General features: G+C 46.4%; 1 protein-coding gene across 1 annotated transcript in view; it reads right to left on the bottom strand.

The window, feature by feature from the left end:
- Positions 1 to 513: 513 nt before the first annotated feature.
- ptprb (protein tyrosine phosphatase receptor type b) overlaps positions 514 to 27,492 on the bottom strand; it is a 42,940-nt gene continuing 15,961 nt past the window's right edge. The window contains exons 11-40 of the mRNA XM_079263461.1: positions 23,650 to 23,916; positions 23,498 to 23,556; positions 22,891 to 23,095; positions 22,715 to 22,812; positions 22,382 to 22,547; positions 22,174 to 22,304; positions 21,937 to 22,084; positions 21,579 to 21,851; positions 21,349 to 21,500; positions 21,088 to 21,238; positions 20,885 to 20,985; positions 19,308 to 19,473; positions 18,952 to 19,233; positions 17,312 to 17,590; positions 14,401 to 14,550; positions 14,155 to 14,294; positions 12,754 to 12,890; positions 12,564 to 12,670; positions 11,146 to 11,251; positions 10,912 to 10,992; positions 8,799 to 8,816; positions 8,640 to 8,721; positions 8,285 to 8,375; positions 6,719 to 6,795; positions 6,505 to 6,639; positions 5,762 to 5,884; positions 5,516 to 5,679; positions 5,285 to 5,420; positions 5,089 to 5,209; positions 514 to 4,433 (exon numbers count right to left, since the gene is read on the bottom strand). Of these exons, the coding sequence (XP_079119587.1) occupies positions 4,411 to 4,433; positions 5,089 to 5,209; positions 5,285 to 5,420; positions 5,516 to 5,679; positions 5,762 to 5,884; positions 6,505 to 6,639; positions 6,719 to 6,795; positions 8,285 to 8,375; positions 8,640 to 8,721; positions 8,799 to 8,816; positions 10,912 to 10,992; positions 11,146 to 11,251; positions 12,564 to 12,670; positions 12,754 to 12,890; positions 14,155 to 14,294; positions 14,401 to 14,550; positions 17,312 to 17,590; positions 18,952 to 19,233; positions 19,308 to 19,473; positions 20,885 to 20,985; positions 21,088 to 21,238; positions 21,349 to 21,500; positions 21,579 to 21,851; positions 21,937 to 22,084; positions 22,174 to 22,304; positions 22,382 to 22,547; positions 22,715 to 22,812; positions 22,891 to 23,095; positions 23,498 to 23,556; positions 23,650 to 23,916 (4,169 nt within the window). The 3' untranslated portion in view covers positions 514 to 4,410. The remainder of the gene's footprint in view (positions 4,434 to 5,088; positions 5,210 to 5,284; positions 5,421 to 5,515; positions 5,680 to 5,761; positions 5,885 to 6,504; positions 6,640 to 6,718; positions 6,796 to 8,284; positions 8,376 to 8,639; positions 8,722 to 8,798; positions 8,817 to 10,911; positions 10,993 to 11,145; positions 11,252 to 12,563; positions 12,671 to 12,753; positions 12,891 to 14,154; positions 14,295 to 14,400; positions 14,551 to 17,311; positions 17,591 to 18,951; positions 19,234 to 19,307; positions 19,474 to 20,884; positions 20,986 to 21,087; positions 21,239 to 21,348; positions 21,501 to 21,578; positions 21,852 to 21,936; positions 22,085 to 22,173; positions 22,305 to 22,381; positions 22,548 to 22,714; positions 22,813 to 22,890; positions 23,096 to 23,497; positions 23,557 to 23,649; positions 23,917 to 27,492) is intronic.

Here is a 27,492-nt window from a genome sequence, read left to right as displayed (position 1 = left end):
ATCTACGTTCCTACCCTCACCTATGGTCATGAGCTGTGGGTCGGGACCGAAAGAACCAGATCTCGTATACAGGCGGCTGAAATGAGTTTCCTCCGCAGGGTGGCCGGGCTCTCCCTTAGAGATAGGGTGAGGAGCTCGGTCATCCGGGAGGAGATCAGAGTAGAGCCGCTGCTCCTCCGCATCGAGAGGAACCAGTTGAGGTGGCTCGGGCATCTGGTCAGGATGCCTCCTGGACCTCCCTGGTGAGGTGTTCCAGGCACGTCCCTCTGGGAGGAGGCCCCGGGGAAGACCCAGGACACGCTGGAGGGATTATATCTCTCGGCTGGCCTGGGAACGCCCCCCCTTTTACTAGTGCACTTGTAGTGTACTAGTGCCACTTTTGGTGGGAATGAGGATCTCAGTGTGCATAGATCCACCCCTATACAATCGGACAGTCTAGTGGACTGTATGTGCACCCTCAATCTGCTGCGTCAAGCATCTGTTCGATGATTTCAGGAAAGAAAGAGACATAAATCAATGTGCAGCTACGTTTATTGAAGACATTATAATCCAGTTCCAGTGATCTGACAGCAGAAATAAATCCAACACGTTTAAACTTTCAGTCACCAGATTGTGATTTTTTGTACACAATCTTTAGAAATGTATTTATTGGGACTTGATTAAAATGTTTATCTAATAAATTACAGGCTTTGAAATTAATAAACCATATTTTAATTGCATATATTTGCCCAAAAAAAGCAACATTTTTATAATTTAAATAGATTTTGTGGATGGCTAAAATAACAGAGACACACATTAATACTGTAAATTCACAATCAGATGACTATTGTCTGGAAAAATACTTAAATTTTATTCAAAACAGTAGTTAAAAAATATAAAATATCTCTGGCAAAAACTGAACAGACCGAACATGAAAATGTCATTTTCAGTATTTTAACCAGCATTTTTCGACATTTTCCAGTGATTTTCCATGTTTTAGTCCACACAATTTATTACCAGACATTAACATGTGGCAGTAAACAGACTGGGCTTCAGTCTGGTCCTGCAGCAGAGTTGATCACTTCACTGCAGCTCGAAGTTGGATGCTGCAGGAGGACTGAGCTTCTAGAGAGTTCTTCGGGACGGGGAGGGGCTTACGCAGCTTCTAGAGAGTTCTTCGGGACGGGGAGGGGCTTACGCAGCTTCTAGAGAGTTCTTCGGGACGGGGAGGGGCTTACGCAGATTTTAGAGAGTTCTTCGGGACGGGGAGGGGCTTACGCAGATTTTAGAGAGTTCTTCGGGACGGGGAGGGGCTTACGCAGCTTCTAGAGAGTTCTTCGGGATGGGGAGGGGCTTACGCAGCTTCTAGAGAGTTCTTCGGGATGGGGAGGGGCTTACGCAGCTTCTAGAGAGTTCTTCGGGATGGGGAGGGGCTTACGCAGCTTCTAGAGAGTTCTTCGGGACGGGGAGGGGCTTACGCAGATTTTAGAGAGTTCTTCGGGACGGGGAGGGGCTTACGCAGCTTCTAGAGAGTTCTTCGGGATGGGGAGGGGCTTACGCAGCTTCTAGAGAGTTCTTCGGGATGGGGAGGGGCTTACGCAGCTTCTAGAGAGTTCTTCGGGACGGGGAGGGGCTTACACAGATTTTAGAGAGTTCTTCGGGACGGGGAGGGGCTTACGCAGATTTTAGAGAGTTCTTCGGGATGGGGAGGGGCTTACGCAGCTTCTAGAGAGTTCTTCGGGACGGGGAGGGGCTTACGCAGCTTCTAGAGAGTTCTTCGGGATGGGGAGGGGCTTACGCAGCTTCTAGAGAGTTCTTCGGGACGGGGAGGGGCTTACGCAGCTTCTAGAGAGTTCTTCGGGACGGGGAGGGGCTTACGCAGATTTTAGAGAGTTCTTCGGGATGGGGAGGGGCTTACGCAGCTTCTAGAGAGTTCTTCGGGACGGGGAGGGGCTTACGCAGCTTCTAGAGAGTTCTTCGGGACGGGGAGCGGCTTACGCAGCTTCTAGAGAGTTCTTCGGGACGGGGAGCGGCTTACGCAGCTTCTAGAGAGTTCTTCGGGACGGGGAGGGGCTTACGCAGATTTTAGAGAGTTCTTCGGGACGGGGAGGGGCTTACGCAGATTTTAGAGAGTTCTTCGGGACGGGGAGGGGCTTACGCAGATTTTAGAGAGTTCTTCGGGATGGGGAGGGGCTTACGCAGCTTCTAGAGAGTTCTTCGGGACGGGGAGGGGCTTACGCAGCTTCTAGAGAGTTCTTCGGGACGGGGAGGGGCTTACGCAGCTTCTAGAGAGTTCTTCGGGATGGGGAGCGGCTTACGCAGCTTCTAGAGAGTTCTTCGGGACGGGGAGGGGCTTACGCAGATTTTAGAGAGTTCTTCGGGACGGGGAGGGGCTTACGCAGATTTTAGAGAGTTCTTCGGGACGGGGAGGGGCTTACGCAGATTTTAGAGAGTTCTTCGGGACGGGGAGGGGCTTACGCAGCTTCTAGAGAGTTCTTCGGGACGGGGAGGGGCTTACGCAGCTTCTAGAGAGTTCTTCGGGACGGGGAGGGGCTTACGCAGATTTTAGAGAGTTCTTCGGGACGGGGAGGGGCTTACGCAGCTTCTAGAGAGTTCTTCGGGACGGGGAGGGGCTTACGCAGCTTCTAGAGAGTTCTTCGGGACGGGGAGGGGCTTACGCAGGTTCTAGAAAGTTCTTCAGGACGGGGAGGGGCTTACGCAGCTTCTAGAAAGTTCTTCAGGACGGGGAGGGGCTTACGCAGCTTCTAGAGAGTTCTTCGGGACGGGGAGGGGCTTACGCAGCTTCTAGAAAGTTTTTCGGGACGGGGAGGGGCTTACGCAGCTTCTAGAAAGTTCTTCAGGACGGGGAGGGGCTTACGCAGCTTCTAGAAAGTTCTTCAGGACGGGGAGGGGCTTCCGCGGCTTCTAGAAAGTTTTTCGGGACGGGGGAGGGGCTTACGCAGCTTCTAGAGAGTTCTTCAGGACGGGGAGGGGCTTACGCAGCTTCTAGAGAGTTCTTCAGGACGGGGAGGGGCTTACGCAGCTTCTAGAAAGTTCTTCAGGACGGGGAGGGGCTTACGCAGCTTCTAGAAAGTTCTTCAGGACGGGGAGGGGCTTCCGCAGCTTCTAGAAAGTTCTTCAGGACGGGGAGGGGCTTACGCAGCTTCTAGAAAGTTCTTCAGGACGGGGAGGGGCTTACGCAGCTTCTAGAGAGTTCTTCGGGATGGGGGAGGGGCTTACGCAGCTTCTAGAGAGTTCTTCAGGACGGGGAGGGGCTTCCGCGGCTTCTAGAAAGTTTCTCTGGACGAGCGAGGACCTACGCAGCAGCAGCTGCTCCAGAAAGCAGTAGAGGATACGGGCTTTCACGTTACTCACCATCTTCTAGTAGAGTCACTAAGGGTAAAAATGGCAAAATATGGCGCTAAAGTGTTGCGTTTCAGAAGTCAGCTTTGTGTGCATCAGTGTAATCTGTGTACCAGAAAATGGTGAAGTGTTCTGTGGTTAAACATTCACATTTTTTAACGCGTTAAAGTCCCACCCTTACTGTTTCTACAACCAGTTCATCATTTTTTGACCTATAATTTCCTAAAAAGGTTTAAAAATTCATCCTATTTGGCAGAAATCATCTAAAAAGCACAGTAGAGGGTTTAAACTATTTCTTCAGCTCATGCAGGAAGTTTGGAAGTTTATTTTATAAAATGGGAGGGAAAACCTCCTGTTTGAAGTTATTTTCTCAGTTTTTAGTTTTCAGATTAAAATTAATAGAAAGTATGAAGGCAGCTTGAAAACATGACATAAATTCATTATACTGTAAAAAAAAAAAAATTTAAAAAAAAATAAAATAAAAAAGGAGTATTACATCAATATTTACATTCAGCATTATGTGGAATTCTTTAAATAAACAGCTTATATGTAGCAGAGTGAGAACATACAGTGTTCTAGAGGTTATAAAAATACATGGCTTTGCTTCCCTGGTGCACAATCTGATCAGGTTTTTCCGGCCGATGTTGGATGTGATCAGTCATGAGGAGGAAATGAGGAAACCTCCGATGAGGCGAGGAAAAGCCTTTAGCTTTGAGATGCTGTCCCTGATCAATAATATTATCCTGATCAATAATCTGTGACTCATCACCAGCTGTTTTACTATTTTTTTTCTTTTCACAGATTTGATCCGAAACTGAACCGGGCTAAAGGAGGTGTGTGACCTGAAATGGTGTTTCAACCTTTTGGTCAGTATCATAAGGAAAAATATCATTTTCAGTTTTGCCGTTTTACTTTCCAGGAAGATCTGACTTTTAGAAACAGTCTGAAGTGCTTTAAGAACATCAGAAGTTCCGGAAAATCTCCAGACTGAGATCCTTCTGGTCTGGTTTCAGAAGGCAGCGGGACACCAGAATCCTCTCTCCTGATTGGAAGACCACAACGGTTGACTTAGCGCCCAGAAAAAATAAAATCTGAGGAGACACAGCAGAGACCGGTGAGACGGAGCTTAAACACTCGTCCTCCTGACATCCAGCATATAGAACAGGGGTCACCAACTCCAGTCCTTGAGGGCTACCATCCTGCAGGTTTTAGTGTTTCCCTGGTACAACACATTTGATCCAAGTGAAAAGGTTCTCCAAGAACTTGTTGTCATCTTCTACACCTGCCTGTTAATGAGCCATTGGTTTGGGTCAGGTGTGTTGTACCTGAAAAACAATAAAACCTGCAGGATGGTAGCCAATCAGGACCAGAGTTGGTGACCCCTGATATAGAAACTAACTGTTTCTGTGGAACGAGGCAGAAAATTCACATTTAAAGGATTTTTAAAGGTTAAATATCCTAAACAGGTTTAAATGTTTGGTATTTTTGTCCAGGTGGAACTTGTATGAATAATGTATAAACAAAAAAAAAGGAAAATAGATGATTTTTAAGAATTTTTCTGCAGTTTTTGGACACATGAGGGTACAGAGATACGAGATTTATCAGCAGAACAGGAAAAAACCCTGGATGTAAAAGAAACAGAAGCAACATGGCTGAAATGGTCACAAAGTTTAAAAATAAGCTGAAAAAATGGGGGACCTAGGGGGTAAGAGGGACCGATGAAGACTGGACCGGACATGGACCCACCATGGCAGTACTCTGGGTTGAAGTTCTCGTAGATGGGGTACAGCGGGTTCTCCTGCTCGCTACGATGCTTCCTGGCCCTCAGGACGTCACGCACACACTGATGCAGGAAGGCGTACTGGCACTGAAACACACGAGGATGTCGGTCAGACGTTTGGCCAACACCGCGTCCTGGGCCAACAGGACGGGCGGGGACTACCTCGGTCTGGACCATGTGCTGACGGTGCAGGCGGAGGTCAAAGACGCAGCCATACAGGTCGATGGTTTCTTTGGAGTCCAGCTGCTGCAGAACCCGATCCAGCGCCATAAAGGTTCCTGTGCGCCCGACTCCAGCACTGACACACAAACACCAGATCCAGATTAGGACCAAAACTGGGTCCAGATGACAGACCGTGGACCATCTGGCTAATCAAACTGGCGTCTGACCCACCTGCAGTGTACAACGGTGGCTCCGGTACTCGGTGATCGGTCAATGTAGTCTCGGACCGTCCTGACAAACTGGATCAGGGACTGGGTGCTCTCGGGGACGCCGTGATCCGGCCACACGGTGTAGTGGAAGTGGCGAAGAACCCGAGGGTAACCGCAGCTGCTCTCCTGGAAACAACACGAATGACTTTCTATTGGACTCGAACGTCTCAGAGCTTCTACTGTTGATGTGACGGAGGACACCAGGTACCGAAGTGATCTTGAACTCCCGGATGGTCCACTCAGGGAGGACGGACTCCGACAGCATCTGAATGACCAGGTCACCGTAGTAGAGCGGCTCTCTGTCTGCAGGCCAGTACTGATCACATTTCACCTGGAAGCGCAACACGTGTTTACAGGCAGGGAGCGCAGTTAGCGCAGCGTAGCGCCGGTTAACCACTAGCTTTAAACATGTTGCACACGTCAAGTAACACGCCTCAGATGATCAGGTTATTTTAAATGACATTTTAAACTTTATGCAATTTAACAAAACAGCAAATAAAGTTAAAAATAATTTTTAAGAACATAAAAATCTTCGAATCCCGTCAGCGGCTAACTTCTAAATACACCGTCCAGCAGGGGTCTCCAACTTCAGTCCTGGAGGGCCGTGATCTGGCAGCTTCGCTTTGGTTCTCTACTCCAACGCACCTGAATCAGGCTGGATCCAGCAGCATCTCGTACATTTAAATCAGGTGTGTTGGAGCAGAAAAACAGTGAAAACCGTCTCGATTGCAGCCCTTTTAAATAAACTAAGCAGCAGCTTTCAGACAGACGTCCACTGTGGTGGACCAGATGCAGAAAAGCCGAATGTCTGACTGGTTTCAGTTGGAGATTTCTACTTCCTGCTCCCAGAGCCGGACACACCGGAGCAGGAAAACCAACATTTCTATCTAAATATTAATGTCCAAAACAAGGTAATGGTGGAGTTGGTGGACAAATCCCACAAAAACTCACCCGTCCTTTCTCTACACACTGCGTCACCATGACGACGTTGTAGACGCCGTATTCCCACACCATCCGCCAGAAATCATCCTTGGTGCCGGGCAGCGGCCCCTGAGTTGCGATGTACTCCCTGCGGTAGTTATTACCCTGCAAACACGGAACACGTCAGCCTGGGGACGCACGGGTGTGTGTCATCTTCTGCATCAGTGTGTGTGTGTGTTCGTACGGGAATGTAGCTGGCATTGATGTAGTCGGAGCAGGGGTCGTCCTCCAGGTATGACAGCTTCACTCTGGTGGAATCGTCTGGAAAACACAAACTTTATGAGTCCTGATGGAGAAGCTGTCGGACAGGAAGCTTCACACGACTCGTTGCAGGAAGATTCTGATGTTTACTGATGAAAAGATTTAGCTCAGCTAAAACTAAACATCTGCTAATGTGTCTCCTGTAACTCTGCCTTTCATGGAGATCCCGCTCGTTTCCATAGCAATGAAGGACCTGCTGGTTTCCATGGCAACGAAGGCCCTGCTGGTTTCCATCGAGATGAAGGGAGGTTTCATAGTGAAGTGTTCTCTCTTCTGTCATAAACTGTCCTGGTCCTCACGTCTTTCTGGACCCTCGTGGAGTTTCTGAGGTGAATGTGGGGTCGAAACCTGCATTCTCCTGATGGTGTCCATCATCAGTTCTTTACTCCTTCCTAGCATTACTTAAGTCATTCCTAGGAATACTTTACTCATTCTCAGGATTACTTTACCCCTTCCCAGGATTACTTTACTTCTACCTAGGATAACTTTACTCCTTCCTAGGATTACTTTACTCCTTCCTAGGATTACTTTACTTCTACCTAGGATTACTTTACTTCTACCTAGGATAACTTTACTTCTACCTAGGATTACTTTACTTCTACCTAGGATTACTTTATTTCTACCTAGGATAACTTTACTTCTACCTAGGATTACTTTACTCCTTCCTAGGATTACTTTACTCCTTCCTAGGATTACTTTACTTTTACCTAGGACAACTTTACTCCTTCCTAGGAATACTTTACTCCTTCCTAGGATTACTTTACTTCTACCTAGGATAACTTTACTCCTTCCTAGGATTACTTTACTCCTTCCTAGGATTACTTTACTCCTTCCTAGGATTACTTTACTTTTACCTAGGATAACTTTACTCCTTCCTAGGATAACTTTACACCTTCCTAGGATTACTTTACTTCTACCTAGGATAACTTTACTCCTTCCTAGGATTACTTTACTTTTACCTAAGATTACTTTACTTTTACCTAAGATTACTTTACTTCTACCTAGGATGACTTTACTCCTTCCTAGGATTACTTGAGTCATTCTAGGATTGCTTTACTCATTGCCAAGGATTACTAGAGTCAAACTATGATTACCTTTTCAAGGATTACTTTTCTCATGTTTGTGTTGACAGCTGAGCTTCTGGTTGAACAAACAACCTCCAGGCACAGAGTCAGACTGATAAAAAGGACATTTTCAGCAGTTCCACTTGACTGACAACATCTTTACTTAAACTGTTGGGCGGAAAACAAGCAGGCTCTAAATCATCATCAGCGAATCTGAGGTTTGTCTGCTTTGAGGAATAAAAATCTATTTTATATTTGGAAAACTTGCTTTATGAATAGATTTCACAAAAATGAGGTAAAGGGAAAGATTAACAAAGAACCACCTACGGAGATCCTATTGTTGCCATGGAGACATGCTACAGATGCCAGTTTTCTGGCTTCTTTGTGAGTTTTCTCTTGGAGATACGAGTTAAAGTGATACTAACATGGCAGGATGTTGTTGTAACGGTTCTTTCCTCGGTTTTCTGGCAGTCTGGCGACATCCATCGTCTGGTTTCGGCCCACATCCTTCAGATCCTGCATGAACCACATTTACTTCTGAATGTTATCAGTTCTGAGCGGTAACAACCTGAAGTCAGCAGGACAGTCGTCTGTACTGGTGGTTATATCATACATATATTTATATATATTAGGGTTTTTTTCTTTTTAAATCGGGTCCCAGCCCTAATATATGTATATATAAATATATACATTTACATATGTATACATAATATACATATGTAAATGTGTATAAACTGAGATAGAGAAACAGATTGAAGTAATTTCTCTCATCAGAATTACCTCAAACTCTTCAGACAGCAGGTAGTTGGAGTCGGCCTGCAGTTTGGACAGATGGGTCTCGAAGTGGCACGCTTTGATGGGACTGAACACAGAAATCAACAAACATGTAAAGTTTTACCCGATCAGCTGTTAAAACAGTTTCTGAGAAGCAGAACTCACCTGGTGACTCGACGATTGCTGCAGAGAAACAACAAGAAAACGTCAGTGATGGCAGAGATTTTGTTGCATCAGGTTTTATTTCCACCTCTGCCTGTTCCTGTTACAGTAACTTTGCATAAAATACAGTAATGGCTTAATGTGACACGGTGTACCATTTACTGCTTGCTTTGTTTCTACATTGTGTCATTGTCATTTTGAGACCATTTTCAACTAAAATAACAATAATTTCATAATAATGCATGTACACCCTTTCAAAGATCAACATACTTTAATTTCTAAAGAACATTTAGCTTGATGTGCAGAGTAATTAATGCTAATCCAGTCTGCTAAAACAGACATGTGGTCTGTAAACACTGGGAGTTCAGGGTCCAGGCAGCAGTGATACAGTCTATGGTAGAGCTATTATAATGGGGCATGTTTGGACTTGACCAGAGGTGGAACAGTAAAATTGAATGTCTTTGATCGCTTTCAGTAAACTGTTATTTTTCATGTGATTATAAAGTTGTGGAAATGCTGTTTGTAACATGTATGTTCATCCAGACAATTCATACTGGCTGTGAATTTTTTTTTTTTTTTTTTTAATGGCAATTTGATCTTTGCAAGATTTTTCAAATTGTCGCCTTTTCATCAACATTAAAGGGCAGAATGGCTTTACCAACTATATGGTCTGAGTGCACACCATGTTGTACTGTCCTGTTGGTGTTTAATCTGTGGGTGAAACACCTCAGCGATCTTAGACTGTCAGGAAAATGGAGCTAGCCTGTTTGTTAAGGTCTTTTTTTTTCCCAGGTGGGAAAACTGCAGCTGATGGTTGTGTTTTAGGTGCAGAAGGAAACTTGTTGCATTGCCGTGTTTAGTTAAAATGTCTTAAACATGGTACGAGAAAAAGACGCAATAATGAAAATTATTGCGTCCAACAAACTTATTGCTCACATTTTTTATTATTGTGTGATTAATTGACTGATTGCGACAGGCCTAAGCGGGTAGTTTCTTAGCATAGTTAGCATAACAGTGGATCCAGCTAAAACACAACCGCCTCAACGTTTACATGGTTTCAGAAGCTTTCAAAGGTGGTGTAAACGGCAGGTTTTTGTTGCATGAAATGCAGGCTTTAGTCCGGCTTTACCGCCACTATGAACGCTACTGAAACCATGTAAACATGCCGTTCCACCAGAGGAGAAGCAGATGCAATGGTCCGGGTACTTGTTGGATAGGTTGGAGTTATGTTTGAGTCATCTGCTATGAATTTGTTCTGTTCATGCACCAAACCTCTCTATAGATTATGTTGAGAGATGGTTTTATCAGTTTCAAGGCTTTTTGATCCACAGCGGCCACCGTTGTTTTTACAGGTCCTGGAAAAGGTGAATGCGATACACGATTTGTGTTAGATGGGAGACATTTTTACTCAACGCCCCTCTAAAACAAGGTTTCTGTTTATGACTCAAATGTTGTTTCTAATTCCTTTATTTGGAATATTTAGCATTTTTCTGTGCAGACATCTGTAATTTCAGTGCAAATGAAAACAGTCTATAGAGAATTCTCCTGTTTTAGGCTTTTAAGAAAAAAGTATTTTCTAGTTTCTACTGAAATAAGGTGAAATTTACCCCAAACAGTAGAAAGACGTTACCAGAACAGAGTAACTAACCATCCTCCTGTGTTTTTGTGTTTCGGCTTCTCTGATTGGCTAACTTCAGGAAGTCCTGTCGGTGTATAAATAAAGTTTTATTAACTTATATTTAATATTATTTCATGTCTATATAAACAGGTCCCTTCCAGTGGGGGTGACACTTTAAACAGTGGTGAAGCTAAAAGGTCCTTTATGTGGCTCTCATGAATATTTTAATTGATAATAAAACTGCTTCTGTGTTTTTATGATTGATCAGACGTTTTACCATCAGACTGCTACTTAATGAGCTCATGCACACATGCGCGCACACACACACACACACACACACACACACACACACACACACACACACACACACACACACACACACACACACACACACACACACAGAGTGTTTAGCTGTTGGCGTTGACTGCTGGCTGAGGGATGAGGTCGTCTGCTGGACAGAGGCAGCTTTTATTGGAAAGTAACATTTCACACACTTACCTCCTCACACCCATGTACATCCCAGAGCTGGGAACTTCCTTCCACATGCTCATCCTGACCACCGGGTTCTCCTGCACGGCGCTGCACAGGACATAACACCATGTGAGCTAACAGACAAGCTAACGGCTAATTGGCTTATTGAAACGTTAGCATGACGTGTTGAAGCTTGGATCCTGAAACATGAATAAAAATAACTGGTGATCATGCTGGACTGATGAAGATGTGTGTACTCACACTTTACGCAACCTCTGTCTGTACACCAGCAGAGACACGACGGCCACCATCATCCCGATGAGGAACATGCCAGCGCTCAGACCCTCCACCACGCCACCTAGCGGCTCTGAGGCAGAGCGGCGAGCATCAGCACAGAGTTTACATGTTACAAAACCAGCAGCTGCGACGGGAAACGTCCAGTTTAGTCCCGTTTGTCCTACGTTACAATCCAGGCCCAGCAGAACATAACACTGCTGGGTTTTCAGAAGTTCAGGCAGATAAGGAGGCGCCACAGTTTCCAAAAACACTCAGCAACTGTTCAAACTGGGACCCAACTGGAAACCAGTGCTGGTTAAAAGACAAGCAGCCTGACTTGACTGACTGGCACAGAGATCTGCAAGTCATCTGCATACAGACGAACCATCGCGTTTACGGCGTGCAGTTACTGGTCCTGAAGGCAGCATTTCTAATGAGAACAGTCTGGGCTCCAGGATGGATCCCTGTGGTACGCCGAGGTTTGACTGCAACCAGTCCAGACCTGAAGGTCTGCTGAGCCAGACCAGCAATGGGACTGGATGGTCCAAAGTGTGCAAAGCTATGCTGGGGTCAAAGCGAAACAGGTTTTTTGGGGAGGAAAATCAAGGGACAGGAAGACAAATACCCAAGGTGGATTATCCAGTGGGCATTATGGGCACAGGCCCAGGGGCCCACGCCCACTTGGGGCCCATGTAGGGCAAACCCCAGCAGTTTGGACCTAAAACAAAATGTAAATAAAAGCCAGAAAGTTACACTACAATGTCTCATGTGTTGCTACTGGTACCATTGGCTGAGAGATGTTAGAAATGTAGTTTCTCAGTGTATCATTCACAATTTTCACAGTGTTGCGGTGGGGAAGGGGGCCCCTGGAAGGCTCAGGGACCTTGCACTTTTAATCCGGCCCTGCAAATACCAGACCAGAATTTTTCAGTTTTTTTCTAGAAGATTGTGACGGGACAAAAGTCTTCTTCAGAACTTTGGACTAAAATGGGAAACAGGAGTAAAATGAGAGAAGACAGCAGAACCTAAAACGGGTTTTAAAAACGGGTTCAGATGGGTCAGAACCTGAACTACAGCTAACGAAGGTCAGGAAACGTGGACCAGTGGTGTCTCGGGTCTGTTTCTGCATCTTGGAGGGAATGAAGTCCAGAGGAGAGTCGGTCGGTCTCATCCGCTGAACTGCTTCAGAGTTACCATGGCAACACTGACTCAAACTGATCAAAGACACACATGGTCATGGCTGTCTGTCCAGACCCTGTTCTGTCCAGGACAGTATTGACATAAACAGGTTTTCTGGTGTGACATTTCCAGCTGATCGGTTGGTAAATTGATTTAAATGATCATTAGTTTCTAGAGTCATCTGTAAACTCTGACGTTCAGGTGTTCAGCGTTGGGTTTCTCACCTGCGTGAGTCCTGAGCGGCGCCGACAGGTAGGTGTCGCTGAAGAGCGGCTGCGTGAACTCTCTGTGGTTTTCATCAAACAGTTTGGTGAAGGCTCGCACACTCAGCCTGCGCGCACACACACACATCTGGTTACACACCTGTGCTGCTGTGTGTGTGTGTGTGTATGTGTGTGTGTGTGTTTAGTTTACCTGTAGGAGGTTTTGGCTTTTAGTGGCCCGTCGCAGAAGTCGCCATAGCTGTCGCTCAGGTAGAGGTCATCGTCATGGTAACGGTCACACGTCCCACCAAGCCGGTCTCCTCCGGCACCGAGGTTCACCTCCACCACCTGATCAGTTATTGATCAGTTTAGTAACGCTGTGACGATGAAGCAGCTTCCTCTAAACAACGGTTACTAAAAACATCTGAAAAATACAAATCTATGAAAAATATTTCTCTTTTAGAGGGGAATTCTTCACGTCCAGACCAGGTGATCTCAGTCAGTTTACTGTTTTAAACACTTTCACCCACAAAAAGCAACTTCATATTGACTCTAAACACTGTTACAGTCTTTGGGACTTTGGGAGTTTTGGGGACGAGATGGTTCAAACGGGAAACCATCGAGCAAGATATTTTTCTATTCTGTGGCGACTGCAGACACGGCGACACGCGATGAAAGGCTACACAAGGTCCAATGACTTTGCAGGTCATGAAAGATGACGAAGTTGAAGTTTCTAGCGGAGCACCTGCAGCCAAACAAGCGTTCTGGTCCACGAAGTTCCAGTCAAATGCAGGCGAACATTTCCACTGTGGTCGAATGGTTCCTTTAGCTCCGTGAAGACAAGACGACAATGAGACGCCTTTCCATCATGTCAACACTCTGCGTGTGTGGCCTTCGTTGAAATACCAAATGAAGGTAACCCATAAAGCTGCCGACCAGACCTCCAGATCGGCGAGAAAGTCCACAAAACGGGTAAAACGTGCGCTAACTGGGTAGATTCCTGTTCACAGCGTCTTGTCCCCTCCTCATTTCCACGTCTGCATAGATGTAAAATCATGACATTTCATGTGAATAACACTAGGTACAATAAAAGCAAAATAAAAAACTGCGACAGGAAACACGACATTCAGAAAAACATCTCAAATATCGCTGAAAAGGTTTTACGCTCTCATGAGAACGTGTCCATTTAGAAATGTGTTGGAAAGGTGTAATAAACATGTTTTTTGTTATCTCTACGCTGCATATTAACTGGTTCATTTCAGGTCAAGATGCTTCTGGACGACTTCCTTCATCTCCTGATGAGGACAGCCGGGGTGGAAACTAAATATTTGTTCCAAAACGTGAAACGCATCTCCATCCTCCTCAAAGTGGAGTCTCACAGGACGAGATTTTACCAGTACTACCAGTTACACTGTTCACTGGAAACGCCTGGAGAGGACTTCAGATTTACTGCTTTTATTTTGAAATGCGGAAGCGCAGCAAAAGAAAAGTTGTTTAGTCGTTTGTTCAAGCCATTCGTTGTATTTTTGTTTTGTAGACGTAAACATGGGTTCTGTGATGTGGAGGTGTTTGGTCCTTCCAGGCCACCATAGTTTACTGTGGGTGTTGTTACCTGTCCAGCGCCTGACTCGGCGTCCTGAGGACATCGGCTGGGGAAGTAGGCGGTCTGGTACGCCCGGATGGAGGCGTTGCTGATGTAGTCGCGGTAGGAGGGCAGCGGGTGGCGCTGCTCTGGCTGCAGAATCTCACTGGCTGTTGGAGGACAAAGTGGCGTTCAGATTGTTTTTCCATATTTGTAGAAAAAAAGTCTTATTTTAACGCAACTGCTAGTGTGTGTGTGTGTGTGTGTGTGTGGTACCGTCGGACTCCGCCACGACGACGGTGAAGAATCGCACGGCTCCGTTGGAGTCGCTGAACCAGGAGCAGTTGAAGCGGAAAAAGATGGACGACGACGTCACTTTGGACGACTTCTCGCTGACGTGCACGCTGGGAGGCGGGACCGGAGGACCTGAGAGGACATTAACTGGTTTACAGCAGCTGTCAATCAACCAGAAAAGGCTTGTAGGTGACGTTGGTAGCGGAGCTGGTGGCAATCAGGACTTTTCCACAGTCCCGGTGTTTTTCTGCCTGTAAACAAAGTCCAACCCGCTCCAGACGGAGACTTTCAAACGGGAAACTTTCTCTTTGTTTGGGTTCTTCTAGAGGAAAATCCCGGCAGAAGCCGTGAAACTCGAACTGTGAAGTGAATCGTGACTAAAACAGCTCCGCTCGACGAGGAAGAACGTGGAGGAACATACAGAGATGATGATGAAACAGGAAAGCTCGGAAGGAAGAGAAGATGATCTCAAGCTCTCAGCCGTAAACCTCGTTCAGAGTCGAACACCATGGTCACCATGGAGACACCCCACCAGAGAAGCCCCTCAGAAGGATCGGAAGTCCAGACGTTTTCTACAGAATGCTACGTCGCTAAAGCTTCCACTGCCGTTAGCCGAAGCCACCTGAACTGCTACAGGTCAGGTTTCATCAACCTCCAGCACACAGGTGTCAGACTCCAGTCCTGGAGGGCCGCTATCCTGCAGGTTTTTGTTGTCTCCATGCTCCAACACACCCGACCAACATTCATACATAGGTCGACAAAAGCTGCTGGATCCATTTGATGTGAACCAGCTGTGCTGGTGGAGAGAAACAACAAAAACCTGCCGGATACCGGCCCTCTAGGACTGGAGTTTGACGCCTCAACAGGTCCCCCAAAGAGCCGATGAGATCTGCGAGGCTTCAACTGTTCCGGGATGACATGATAACATTAACGTCACGTCCTCGCAGAGTGGTGGCGGTCACTGGTTCACGCTGGCTGCTGCGTTTCCGCCGTCATGGCTGCACGTGGGTTCCCATCACAGAGTGGATGAAAAATGGACTCAACTTGACCAGGAAAGTGCAACATACATCAAACCCATCACCTTTTGGAGGTTTGGTTCATGCAGAACGGGCGTCTTGATTTCACTGGATTTAATGGGAAAGTGTCCAAACGTTGGACTGGTCCTGCATCCATGGTGAAAAATGAAAAGATACTCGTTTGTCTACAGCTTGAGCATCCATTAACTTGGCTTTTGTAAAACAGGAAGCAACCAGAATGATGAGAAGCAGCGAACGAAGCATAAAACCAAGAACAGGATGGAGGACTCCACCGCTTGTTGGTCCTCAGATGCAAATGGCCGCCTTGCTCACTGGGAAGGCCTTTTCTCACCAACCAGTTTGATGACTTTATGAATGCCAGGAGACAGCTTTATCGTCTTTATCGTCCTGCTCCAGCTGGACCGCTCAAAGCTCCAGGATGTTGTGGAGCTACGTGGTTGATCACGCCTCGCGTTCTGCAGAGACAACAGGATATTCTGCCTCTTGCTTCCACACAGTTTACCATGTTTCCATCAGGGATCATGCTGGATGAAGTGGTTTCCCACCCGGATGAAGCCGAACCCAGATGAACCGTGTCGATAATAATTGTGCTGTTTTTACTTTAATGCAAATGAACACCTTAGTTCCGCATACTGATCTCTGCCGGGCAGATTTGACACATTTAGAGTGGTGGGAGATGAAATGGGAGAGAAATCATCTGCTCCCACAGATCCTGTCATCCAGGGGCCACAAAGTCGGTCCTCACGGTTTTCCATGAATCCCTGCTCCAACTGCTCCAACACACCTGGCTTCCATTAAATGGATCCAACAGCAACACTGAGTGATTAGTTTGAGTGAAGTGTGTTGGAGCAGGGATACATGGAAACCCTGCAGGATAGCGGACCTTGAGGACCGGAGCTCGACCCCCTGCTGTAGTCCTTCCAGAACTTTCCGGCCTGCCGTACCGTGCTGAACTCCTGCTGGACCACACGAGGTTCTGGTTCTGACGCCGAGTCCAACATGGATCCAGCTTCGACCATATAAGGTCAAAGTATTTATGGAGTATTTTATGAACTGAGACCTTCCATCCATCCCATCTCTGAGAGGTTATTTCTCCTCCGGGCTGGGAATCTTCCGGTGTCATCTCCTTCTGTTTTATCCTGACTCTACGTTCCCAGTCTGGTTGTGTCAGGATGATTTACGATGTAACGAAGGCAGAGGCTGGCTGGAAGACGAGCCGAGGGGAACAAAGAGAGAAAAAGAAGCCGTTTTGGGTCACGGCGACTTCTCTAAAAGGACAAATAAAATGACGCATTAAAGGTGGAGGATGTTTCTGCTTGTGAAAAAGTTCCAGGCTGCACCGGGAGTCGACTGCAGCTGCAGATTGGCCCAGTTAGGGAACACTCATGCACGTTTCATCTGATTTGTTTTCATAAAGTTGGGAAATAAGTGAAGGCAGAATAATCCTGATTATCTGACAATAATCCCAGCAGAAGCTTCTGTAATCCAGACCAGCAGGACTGGTCCTGCAGAGCAGCGTTGCTGCTGGAACGTCTGGTTCCTGAGGAACCCCATGTGTCTGCGGAGCTTCAGACGACCCGCAGGATGAACTGACGAGTCCTGCTGGCGTCTCAGGTGAGCACACCTCTTTACACACAGCTTTCACTGTGCTGGAGAAGCTCATGGAGTGTGTGTGCCGGTGTGTGTGTGAGGAGCAGGAATACTTTAGGCCTTGTTGGAAGATCAGAGAGCCGGTGGAGGCTCAGACCTTGGGGATTCATTTATCATGGAAATGATGCGTGTGTGTGTGTGTGTGTGTGTGTGTGTGTGTGTGTGTGTGTGTGTGTGTGTGTGTGTGTGTGTGTGTGGACACTCACGGTCGATCATGGTGACGGTGGTGTGTGTCGCCGGTGGGCTCGTCTGTCCGGCTGACGACACTCTCACCATCACAGAGTACTTCCTGAAGGCGTCCAGGTGGTTGAGCGTTACCGCGGTGACGCCTCCCGCCAGCCTCAGCGCAGAAGTCATCTCTCCGTCGTCATGACGACGACATTCAACCTCATAGGAGTCGAAGTCCGCCAGCGGAGGCGACCAGGAGCAGGAGAGGGAGGAGGAGGAGAGGGGGAAGCAGTGGATGGACTTCAGAGGAGACGGACCTGAAGGAGACGAGGAGTGTTTACTTCCTGTTAGTTTGGCTTTTATTTGACCTTGTAAAGAGAAATAAAGTCGCTGCGTTTGTTTATTCAGAGCTGCTTGGTGATGATGAACGTCTCGGTTTAAGAGACGATGAAGGCAGCCCAGCGAGGACAGAGAAACAGGCGTGGAGGACGATGCATTTGTCATGTAGTGTGGTCAAGCTGAAGATAAACCTGGAACAAGTTGTGTTTTCATCCCTGCAGCAGCTCTGAGCGTCGCCCTGCTGAACGCCAGCAGCTTTTCTGTTACAGGATGCATCTGCAGACCGCCTGTTTGGTCGCACAGAAACAAGGTCGTTCTTATAAATACTGGAGACGTGGCCTGGATTTATTTTATTCCTCACGGCGATCCGCTCCGATCCTTGCAGCCAAAACTGCTCAAACAAAGTGATTAAAAATGGATCAACGGCAGGGAAGCAGACGTCTTTGTTGTTCTGCTGCCATCTAGTGGTCAACTGGCTGGAAAACAGCCTCCACTTCATTCATCTTTTAGTTTTTATGCATTATTATTTTATGTTTATGTTTATTTTAGGTTGTTTTTGATGATTTGGCAAATATAAAAAAAAAGCTGAACAACTTTAAGTTCTTAACACCTGAATTTATTTATTTATTTAGTTATCCTCGCAGTTCAGCTTTGTCCCTTTCACAAGGGCTTGCCACAAAGGAAAAACACAAATAAAATACTAATATATGAAAATAAGATTAATAAATACAAAGAAAAATACATACAAATGAAAGATTTGTATAAAAATATGACTGAGGTTGATAAGAGCTGTAAAACTGATAAAATGTTCAGCTGTTTTTGCCTCCTTAAAAGGAGAATTTTATTATGAAATTTGGAAAAAAAAAAGATCAATTTCTTTGCATTGAGTATGATTGTTTTTTACATTGATGCCCGTTCTGTAGCTTTGGAATATTTCAGTGAACACAGAAAATGAGAACAGTGTCGGGCCGAGGACGCCGTACCGGCATTGATCCATCTCTGCTGATAACGATGTAACAAACCAGACTGTTGGGTTGCATCACGTCGTACATCCCACTGTGTACTTTAATCATTCATTACGACTGATTACTGTGACTGCTTCCAACTTGTCTCGGGATTTTTTATAGCTAGAAATAAAAAGTAGAAGTAGTTCGTGTGTGTGTGTGTGTGTGTGTGTGTGTGTGTGTGTAGTGAATGCGTTTCAGTTTTAGACCTATACATTATTAAATCTCCCAAATATGGGGACTGTTTCAAATTGGTCATATTTTTTATCTTAAATGTTGACTCATATTTTAATTTTGATTCATGGATTCATGTTTTGTTCTTTGGCTCCACCTACTTATCCTGATGTTCTTCTGGATTGGCTGGCTGCTGACTGTGGGACCACCCATGGCTCCGCCCCCACTGATGGTCCTCAACGTGAAGTTGTACTGTCGCCCTGGAAACATGCCAGTAACGACCTGCATGGTCGGGTGACTGTGTGTGATGGTCAGGTGATCTGCAGGAGTCCATTGCAGACTGAAGTTGTCGTAGTCTCCGGAGGCGGGGCCAGACCATGACAGCTCTATCGTGTCATTGGTTGGGCCTGGTTTGATGGACAGGCGTGTTGGTGGTTCTGGAGCTGGAAAAACAAGTGTAAAACTAGAGTCCAGGCTACAGCCAAAGCTTGTCGGAGTTATTTTTAAACAGACTTACAGGTGCGTCCAGATGCTGCAACCTTATTGGTCAGTTCTCCACTGTGTGTGATGACCTCAGCACGATACAGTTTACCAGGAGTCAGCTCGAGAAAGGTGTGGCTTCTGTGCTCCGCACCCAATGTTTGCTCTCGCACAGTGGTTCCAGCAGCATCATACAACACCACCTAAAAACATCCAACGTTTACCACCACCCAAAAACAATTCAACGTTTAATACCCCCCAAAAACCATCCAATGTTTACCACCACCCAAAAACCATCCAATGTTTACCACCACCCAAAAACCATCCAATGTTTACCACCACCCGAAAACCATCGAATGTTTACCACCACCCGAAAACCATCCAATGTTTACCACCACCCAAAAACCATCCAATGTTTACCACCACCCAAAAACCATCCAATGTTTACCACCACCCGAAAACCATCCAATGTTTACCACCACCCAAAAGCCTTGCAACGTTTACCACCACCCAAAAACCATCCAATGTTTACCACCACCCAAAAGCCATCCAATGTTTACCACCACCCAAAAACTATCCAATGTTTACCACCACCCAAAAACCATCCAATGTTTACCACCACCCGAAAACCATCCAATGTTTACCACCACCCAAAAGCCATGCAACGTTTACCACCACCCAAAAACCATCCAATGTTTACCACCACCCAAAAGCCATCCAACGTTTACCACCACCCAAAAACCATCCAATGTTTACCACCACCCAAAAGCCATCCAACGTTTACCACCACCCAAAAACCATCCAATGTTTACCACCACCCAAAAGCCATCCAACGTTTACCACCACCCAAAAACCATCCAAAGTTTACCACCACCCAAAAACCATCCAATGTTTACCACCACCCGAAAACCATCCAATGTTTACCACCACCCAAAAACCATCCAATGTTTACCACCACCCAAAAACCATCCAATGTTTACCACCACCCAAAAACCATCCAATGTTTACCACCACCCAAAAACCATCCAATGTTTACCACCACCCAAAAGCCATCCAACGTTTACCACCACCCAAAAACCATCCAATGTTTACCACCACCCGAAAACCATCCAATGTTTACCACCACCCAAAAGCCATCCAACGTTTATCACCACCCGAAAGCCATCCAACGTTTACCACCACCCAAAAACCATCCATATGTAAGTCGCTTTGGATAAAAGCGTCAGCTAAATGACTGTAGAATAGAATAGAATCCAACATTTAACACCACCCAGAAACATCCAACGTTTGACACCACCGAAAAGCCATCCAATGTTTACCATTCATAACTATCCGTTTAACACCACCCAAATCAACCAACAGAATTAACGCCCAAAACCATACAAGATTTACTACCACCTATCAGCATCCAACATCATCCAACAACATCCAACACCACCCAAAACTGCCCAATGAGACACAGAACAATCCCACAATCGTTTTCACCACCTGCTGTGCTCATGAACACAAAGTTAATATTTTTCTTCTTCTTGCCATCTACTGAAGGTTTTAATTGTGATTTATCAAAGAACATGATTTTTAATCTTTCAGTCATATAAAAACCAGCTGGTTTACCTGGTAGTTGCTCCAGCTTCCCTCCCCCTGCTGCCAGCTGGCTGTCAGTCTGTCCGTCCGGCCTGAACTCTGGATCTGCAGAGACGAGACCGGAGACGGGACTGCACAAGAAACAAAAAGCAACAATGAAGTCACAAAGTCAGATCATAGGGGACATTTATATGTCAAAAAACAGAAAAACATAACGGAACACGTCAACTGACCGGTTCGCGCCAGTACAGACGAGTCGCTGCTCATGCTTCTGCTCCTGCTCACAACCTGCAGCCTGTACAGACTCCCTGCTTGCAGGTTGGAGAACACATAGCTGTCTGCATCTGGAGCGACTTTCTTCCGGTCCACCAGCTCACCTGCAGCCTGTCGACGACACGTAGCCGAAACAAACCGAACATTCATCCTGACGTCTGTCGCAACAGGCTGAAACAATCCGTCACATCAGCAGCAGAAAAGCTGGACTGTCCGCCCACCTGGTGCTCGTTCCTGCGACCTGCTGTTGCCTCGGCGGCGCTGTACAGGGACAGATCATAGATGTCGACGTGGCCGTCTGAGGGACGCCAGGAGAATCTGAGAGATGAAGTGTTGACCCATGTGACGGTCAGATTACTGACCGCAGCCGGACCTGAGCCAGAAACAAACCACCGTCTTTAAAAGCTCAACTTTCTCCATCAGTCAGCATCGTCTTGTAAAAAAGACTCACGTGTTTGACCATCAGCTGTGGCGACGTCCAGCGAAGCCACGCCGCCGCTTAGTGTCACAACCTTCACGTGATACCATTTCCCAGAGGTCAGACCCTCCATTCGCTCGCTGCGAGCATCCACTGCGACCGATCGATTGATCAGAGCGACGCCAGCTTGGTCCAGCAGCTGCAGGCGGTAGCCGTCGTACTCGCCCACTGGCCGCTCCCAGCTGACGGTCAGGCTGTGGGTGGTGTGGTCGTTGTCGGCCTGCAAGGCAGTTACTCTGGCAGGAGCTGCAGGGATGTAAACAGTAAAACCTGTGATAAATCCGGGCTGATCCACATGTTTATTGATCGATTCAGACATGGCAGGTCGAACCTGTTCTGCCTCTGGCTGCGTTGCTATTGGTCAGTGTCCCGCTCAGTGATTGGACAGTGACGGTGTAGGCGTGGCCTGGGATCAGCTCCAAATAGTCCAGAGAGGTTACGTGTTTGGGAACAATACGAGTGTCAATAGCAACCCCGTCCTAAAGAAAGACGCTCCATCTTTAATCCCTTCCATACAGTGAACTCGTTTCTTTTTAAAGAGCTTCATGTTAAATGATCTGTAGCTCACCGTGGTCAACAGAGACACGACGTACATGTCCAGGTCTCCATCTCCAGTCGTCCAGGACACCAGCAGTCCACCTACAGCGTCTGTCAGACCGGGCTGAGGAACCATACGCAGGTTCCTTACAGCACTGGGAACTGGAAGCAACAGTTTGGATGTGGATTTACCAAACCTGGACTGGATTTGTGATTCTGTTTGTGACCAGATGTCCTACCTGTTCGCCCCTCCAGGAACCGGGCCTTCTGGTACTGACCGCTGAACGTTGACACCAGGATCTTATAAAGCCGCCCGGGAGTCAGTGAGGTGATCAGGTGGTGTCGGATCTCGCTTCCCAACGTCACTGGAGGAAAAACCCGAGTGTCGTTGAAGAGCACCGTGACCTGGAGACGCAAAATCAGGATACTGCAGGAGAACTTTGGCTGGGAAGGAGCTTCAGGGGTTCAAAGATTTATTGACAACTAGTGGTGAAAATCAGTATCGCGCTTGTGAATGCACAATGACCTCCAGACAAACATGTAGTCATGCGTGCTGGATCCAGTTTGCTTACCTCATAGTGGTCCACGTCTCCAGAGGCAGGTCTCCAGGTGATGTTCAGATCAGATGTTCCTGCATTGCCTAGCAACAGGTTGCTTACAGCTGCTGGAACTACAACATAAACAATCAGTAAGTAAACAAACTAAAACAAAGAAAAAACACTGTTTTTTAAATTTATCTCAGACTCACGGGTTCGACCGTCAGTGGAGACGCTGCTGACGTAGTCTCCACTCCACGTTTCCACAGTGACGGTGTAGAGCCTCCCTGGTGTCAGTGACGAGAAGACGCACTCGTTGTGTCCAGCAGAGACACTTTTGTTCTGCAGCATGCTGTGGTTGTAGCTGATCAGAACAACGTAGTGGTCCAGATCTCCAGCGGCGTGGCGCCAGTACACCTGAAGACACAACACCTGAACCATCAGCTAAAATAATCATCATTTGTTCCATTAAATGATAAACAGGCTGATCATTACAAGCTGCTTCTGGCGTCCCTCAGGGTTTGTAATTCAGCCCATTTTCATTTCCAGTAAACTGACTTTTGTTGGAATCTCAAACTGCGTTTTATTCAGTTAAACTAAGTTTTTTTTTTTTACTGGTGTGGATTTGCTGGGTCCAGTTCAGCTTTGCTTTTGTTGTCACTGCGTTAGTGTGGAAGAACGCTATGTTAGCTTTTAGCTAGTAGTTGATATGAAGCAACAGGAATTTCAGCCAAATGCCATAGCACCTTGCTACTGAACTACACGTCCAACGAGACAACGTTAAACTGAAAACAGACGGGAGTATCGTCTGCGGCGCACCTTCAGGAAGTCGTCTCTCGCAGAGTGAACAGCTGTTGGGTTTTGCACAGTCGCCGGTTCTGCAAATCACAATAAAAAACTTTTTTTATCAAAAAAATGCACAAAAAAAATACTGATGTGCGTTCTGTCACAGCAAACAGGCAGATTCTTACGTGTTCGCGCCTGAACCACGGTGGTGTTTTCCAGGTCTTTGCTCCTCGTTACTATGACGACTGAGTAAAGCCGTCCAGCGACCAGCGAGCTAAAGGAGCACTGGGGCGGTGAAGACCTGGACACAGCCAGCGTGTGAACGGTTCGCTTCCCTTCCTGAAGATGGACCAGGTAGCTGTCCACCACGCCCACTGCAGGACGCCATGACACCTGCAGAACATCTGACTTACCACCATGAGCAACGGACACCTCGGAGACGGCTGCCGGGGCTACGAACAAAACATGGTTACAGTTACAACACAACAATTTTCTGTTTGTCACAATTTACTTCACTTAAAAAACAATCAAAGCTAAAAAATAAAGAGAAATTGAGCAAAAAGGGAGGTTTTCCAACGGTGTTTGCTCAGGTCATCTGAGGCAGCAGAACAACACACACACTCACACACATCTTGAGTATAATTCAGACATGTTATGGGAACACAATAGGTGGTGTGAGCAGGACGTGTGAGAGTGTGTTTACACATTCATTTTTCTGAGGACGAAACTGAGGATGTGTCTGATGAAGCCTCACCGAGCCGGTCGTCATGTTTCAGGGTTCAGACATGATCTGAGGGTCCAGGTGAAAATAATGCGTTTGAAATGGTTGAGGTGCCACACTGTGTGTGTGTGTGTGTGGGTGGGTGGGTGAGTGCAAGAAACCCGTGTGTCCTGGGAATGCCTTTGTCTGCATGGAACATTCCAGACTTTCTTTTTTGGCATTTGAGTCATTGTTCTATAAAGCGCTTGATGTTATCACATCACACACTTGCTTTTGGTGTCTTTGTGAGGACGCTGGCCCGTTGCCATCATCATTACAAATAAATATCTGACCTTTAACTATATAAAATGGGAAAAACCATTAAAACCAGTCACCAAACAGACTCCTCATATGTACCCCAAACTGAAAACGAGGAAACATTGTTTACTTTCAAAATATTACCAAACATATGTCTTCAACAACCGTCGAATGTGCAGAATATTTACAAGTATTTCACCAGTTTGGGTCTTGTTGTACTTGATCTCATACTATTTACTATAACTGGTAAACAAACAAACCAAACGCACGTCAGATGGGCTGAGGACGAAAATAAAAGCTCATTTTACATCCATGTTTATGATGTAAACGGACAAATTTAAAAAACAAGGATTTTTAAAGGATTTATCTACAGCAGTTTGGAGAAGAGAAAGAAAATCAGATCCTGTTTGTTTTTGTTTTGTTTTGTTTTGAAGGTGTTGTGCTTGGAATCATTGTCCAGTTGCGTCCGACAGTTTCAGACGAGTTTGATGCATCACATAGCTGGACTCACATCTGACTCAAACACACTTTGGTGTCCACATGAGTTACATCCACTCATTGCAAATATCTATGTTTAATGTGCAAATTATCCACCAAAACACATTTAAATTGAAAAACTTTGCTTTTTTTTTTTTTTAAATGCTATGCCACTAAAATGCGATTAATCATAGTTAAGTAATTACAAAGCTTGTTATTATTTAGATTAAATTCTAAATAGAGTCCCACCCTTTTTATATTCATATTATATTCATATTATACATACATTATATATATGTAGCACCTCACAGCAGGGTGCAAGATACTGGCAGGCAAAGAATACACGGAGCACCATAACCATAAACTCAGTGAGGCTGTGGCAGACCACCCTGGAGGCCAACTTCAAGCCAATTGCACAAGTCTCCATCAAATGTGGAATATATATCAAGGAGATGCCCTGTCCCCACTGCTGTTCTGTATAGGCCTGAACCCCCTCAGCCAACTAATCAACAAGACTGGCTATGGATACAGACTCAGGAATGGGGCCACCACCAGCCACCTCCATGGACGACATCAAGCTGTACGCTAAGTGTGAGCGGGACATCGACTCACTGATCCACACCACCAGGATCAACAGCAGGGACATCGGAATGTCATTCAGACTGGAGAAATGTGGACGAATGATCACTAAGAGAGGGAAGGTAATCCATACGGAGGGCAATGCACTCCTAGAGAGCAGAATAACACAGTACAAGATACAAGTACCTAGGCATACCACAGGCGAATGGCCACAGCTAAATACCTGCAACGAGTGAGGCAAGTACTGAGAAGTCAGCCCAATGGCAAGAACAAGAGCCTGGCAATTAGCAGCTATGCCCTGCCAGTGATCAGATACCCTGCTGGGATAATAAGCTGGCCAAAGGAAGAAGCTCATAACACGGATGGTAAAACACGGAAGCTTCTCACCATGCATGGAGGGTACCACCCTAAGTCCAGTGTCCAGCGACTATACACTATGCGCAAAGAAGGTGTTCAGGGACTAGTGAGCATCAAGGCCACTGTCCAAGATGAAACATCCAAGCTCCACAAATACATTAGGAAGAGGGCACCGAGGGATGAAGCACTTAGTGAATGTCTCAGACAATGGAGTCTGGAGGAACACGAGATGGAAGAACCATCATGGGAGGAAAAGCCCCTGCATGGGATGTACCACCGGCAGATCACCGAAGTGGCCGATATAAACAAGTCCTATCCATGGCTGGAGAGGGCTGGACTGAAGGACAGCACAGAGGCACTAATCATGGCAGCACAGTAGCAGGCCCTGAACACCAGAGCGATCGAGGCCCAGATCTACCATACCAGGCAGGATCCCAGCTGCAGACTATGCAAGGGAGCCCCTGAAACAATCCAGTACCTCACAGCAGGATGCAAGATGCTGGCAGGCAAAGAATATATGGAGCGCCATAACCAAGTAGCTGGCACAGTGTACAGGAACATCTGTGCAAAATATGGACTGGAGACCCCTAAGTCCCAGTAAGAAACTCCCCCCAAGGTGGTGGAGAAAGAGTGGGCTAAGATCCTCTGGGACTTCCAGAACCAGACAGATAAAATGGATGTGGCCAACCAAGCGGACATAGTGATCATGGATAAGCAGCAGAGGAAAGTCGTAGTGATTGATGGATCCATCCGCAATGATGGAAATATCAGGAAAAAGGAGAAACTGGAGAAGTACCAAGAACTCAAGGAAGACCTGGAGAAGGCCTGGAGGGTGAAAGCAACAGTAGTACCCATAGTGATCGGAGCACTGGGGGCCGTGTCCCCCACATTGGAGAAGTGGCTCCAACAGATATCTGGTGAGACATCAGACATCTCCGTCCAGAAAAGCACAGTCCTAGGAACAGCTAAGATACTGAAGAGGAGCCATATCTACAGCAAGCAGGTTGCTGGTTTGATCCTCGGCTGGGGCGAGGTTTGGACAGTGGCCTTTCTGTGTGGAGTTTGCATGTTCTCCCCGTGTATGCGTGGGTTCTCTGCGGGTACTCCGGCTTCCTCCCACCATCCAAAGACATGATGTTGGGTTGATTGGGTACTCTAAATTGCCCATAGGAGTGAGTGTGAGTGGTTGTCTCTGTGTGGCCCTGCGATGTACTGGCGAGCTGTCCAGGGTGTACCCTGCTTTTTGCCCAAAGACTGCTGGGATAGGCTCCAGCTTCCCTGCGACCCTTAATCGGACTCAGCGGTTAGGATAGTAAATGAATGAATATAAACACACGTACATTAAGCCTATGTATTGAAAGAGGATTTAGTTTCCTTTATAACTGAATTCATTCCAGTAAAAACTGAACTTAGAAAACAAAGCATATTTTATATTTATTGTTTGTTTATGAAGCTCTGAACTGCAGTGACGTAAACACCGTGAAATGTTTATTATCAGATATTATACAGACTTAATAAAAACTGCATCAGTCACAAAAACAAAGGTATATTTCCAGTAAGCATCGCGTTCCAGCAGATCATCAGCAGAGGAGGAAAT

Source organism: Telmatherina bonti, assembly GCF_933228915.1.
Source record: "Telmatherina bonti genome assembly, chromosome: 23".
Lineage (NCBI taxonomy): Eukaryota > Metazoa > Chordata > Actinopteri > Atheriniformes > Telmatherinidae > Telmatherina > Telmatherina bonti.
This window is presented reverse-complemented; position numbering and strand designations above follow the sequence as displayed.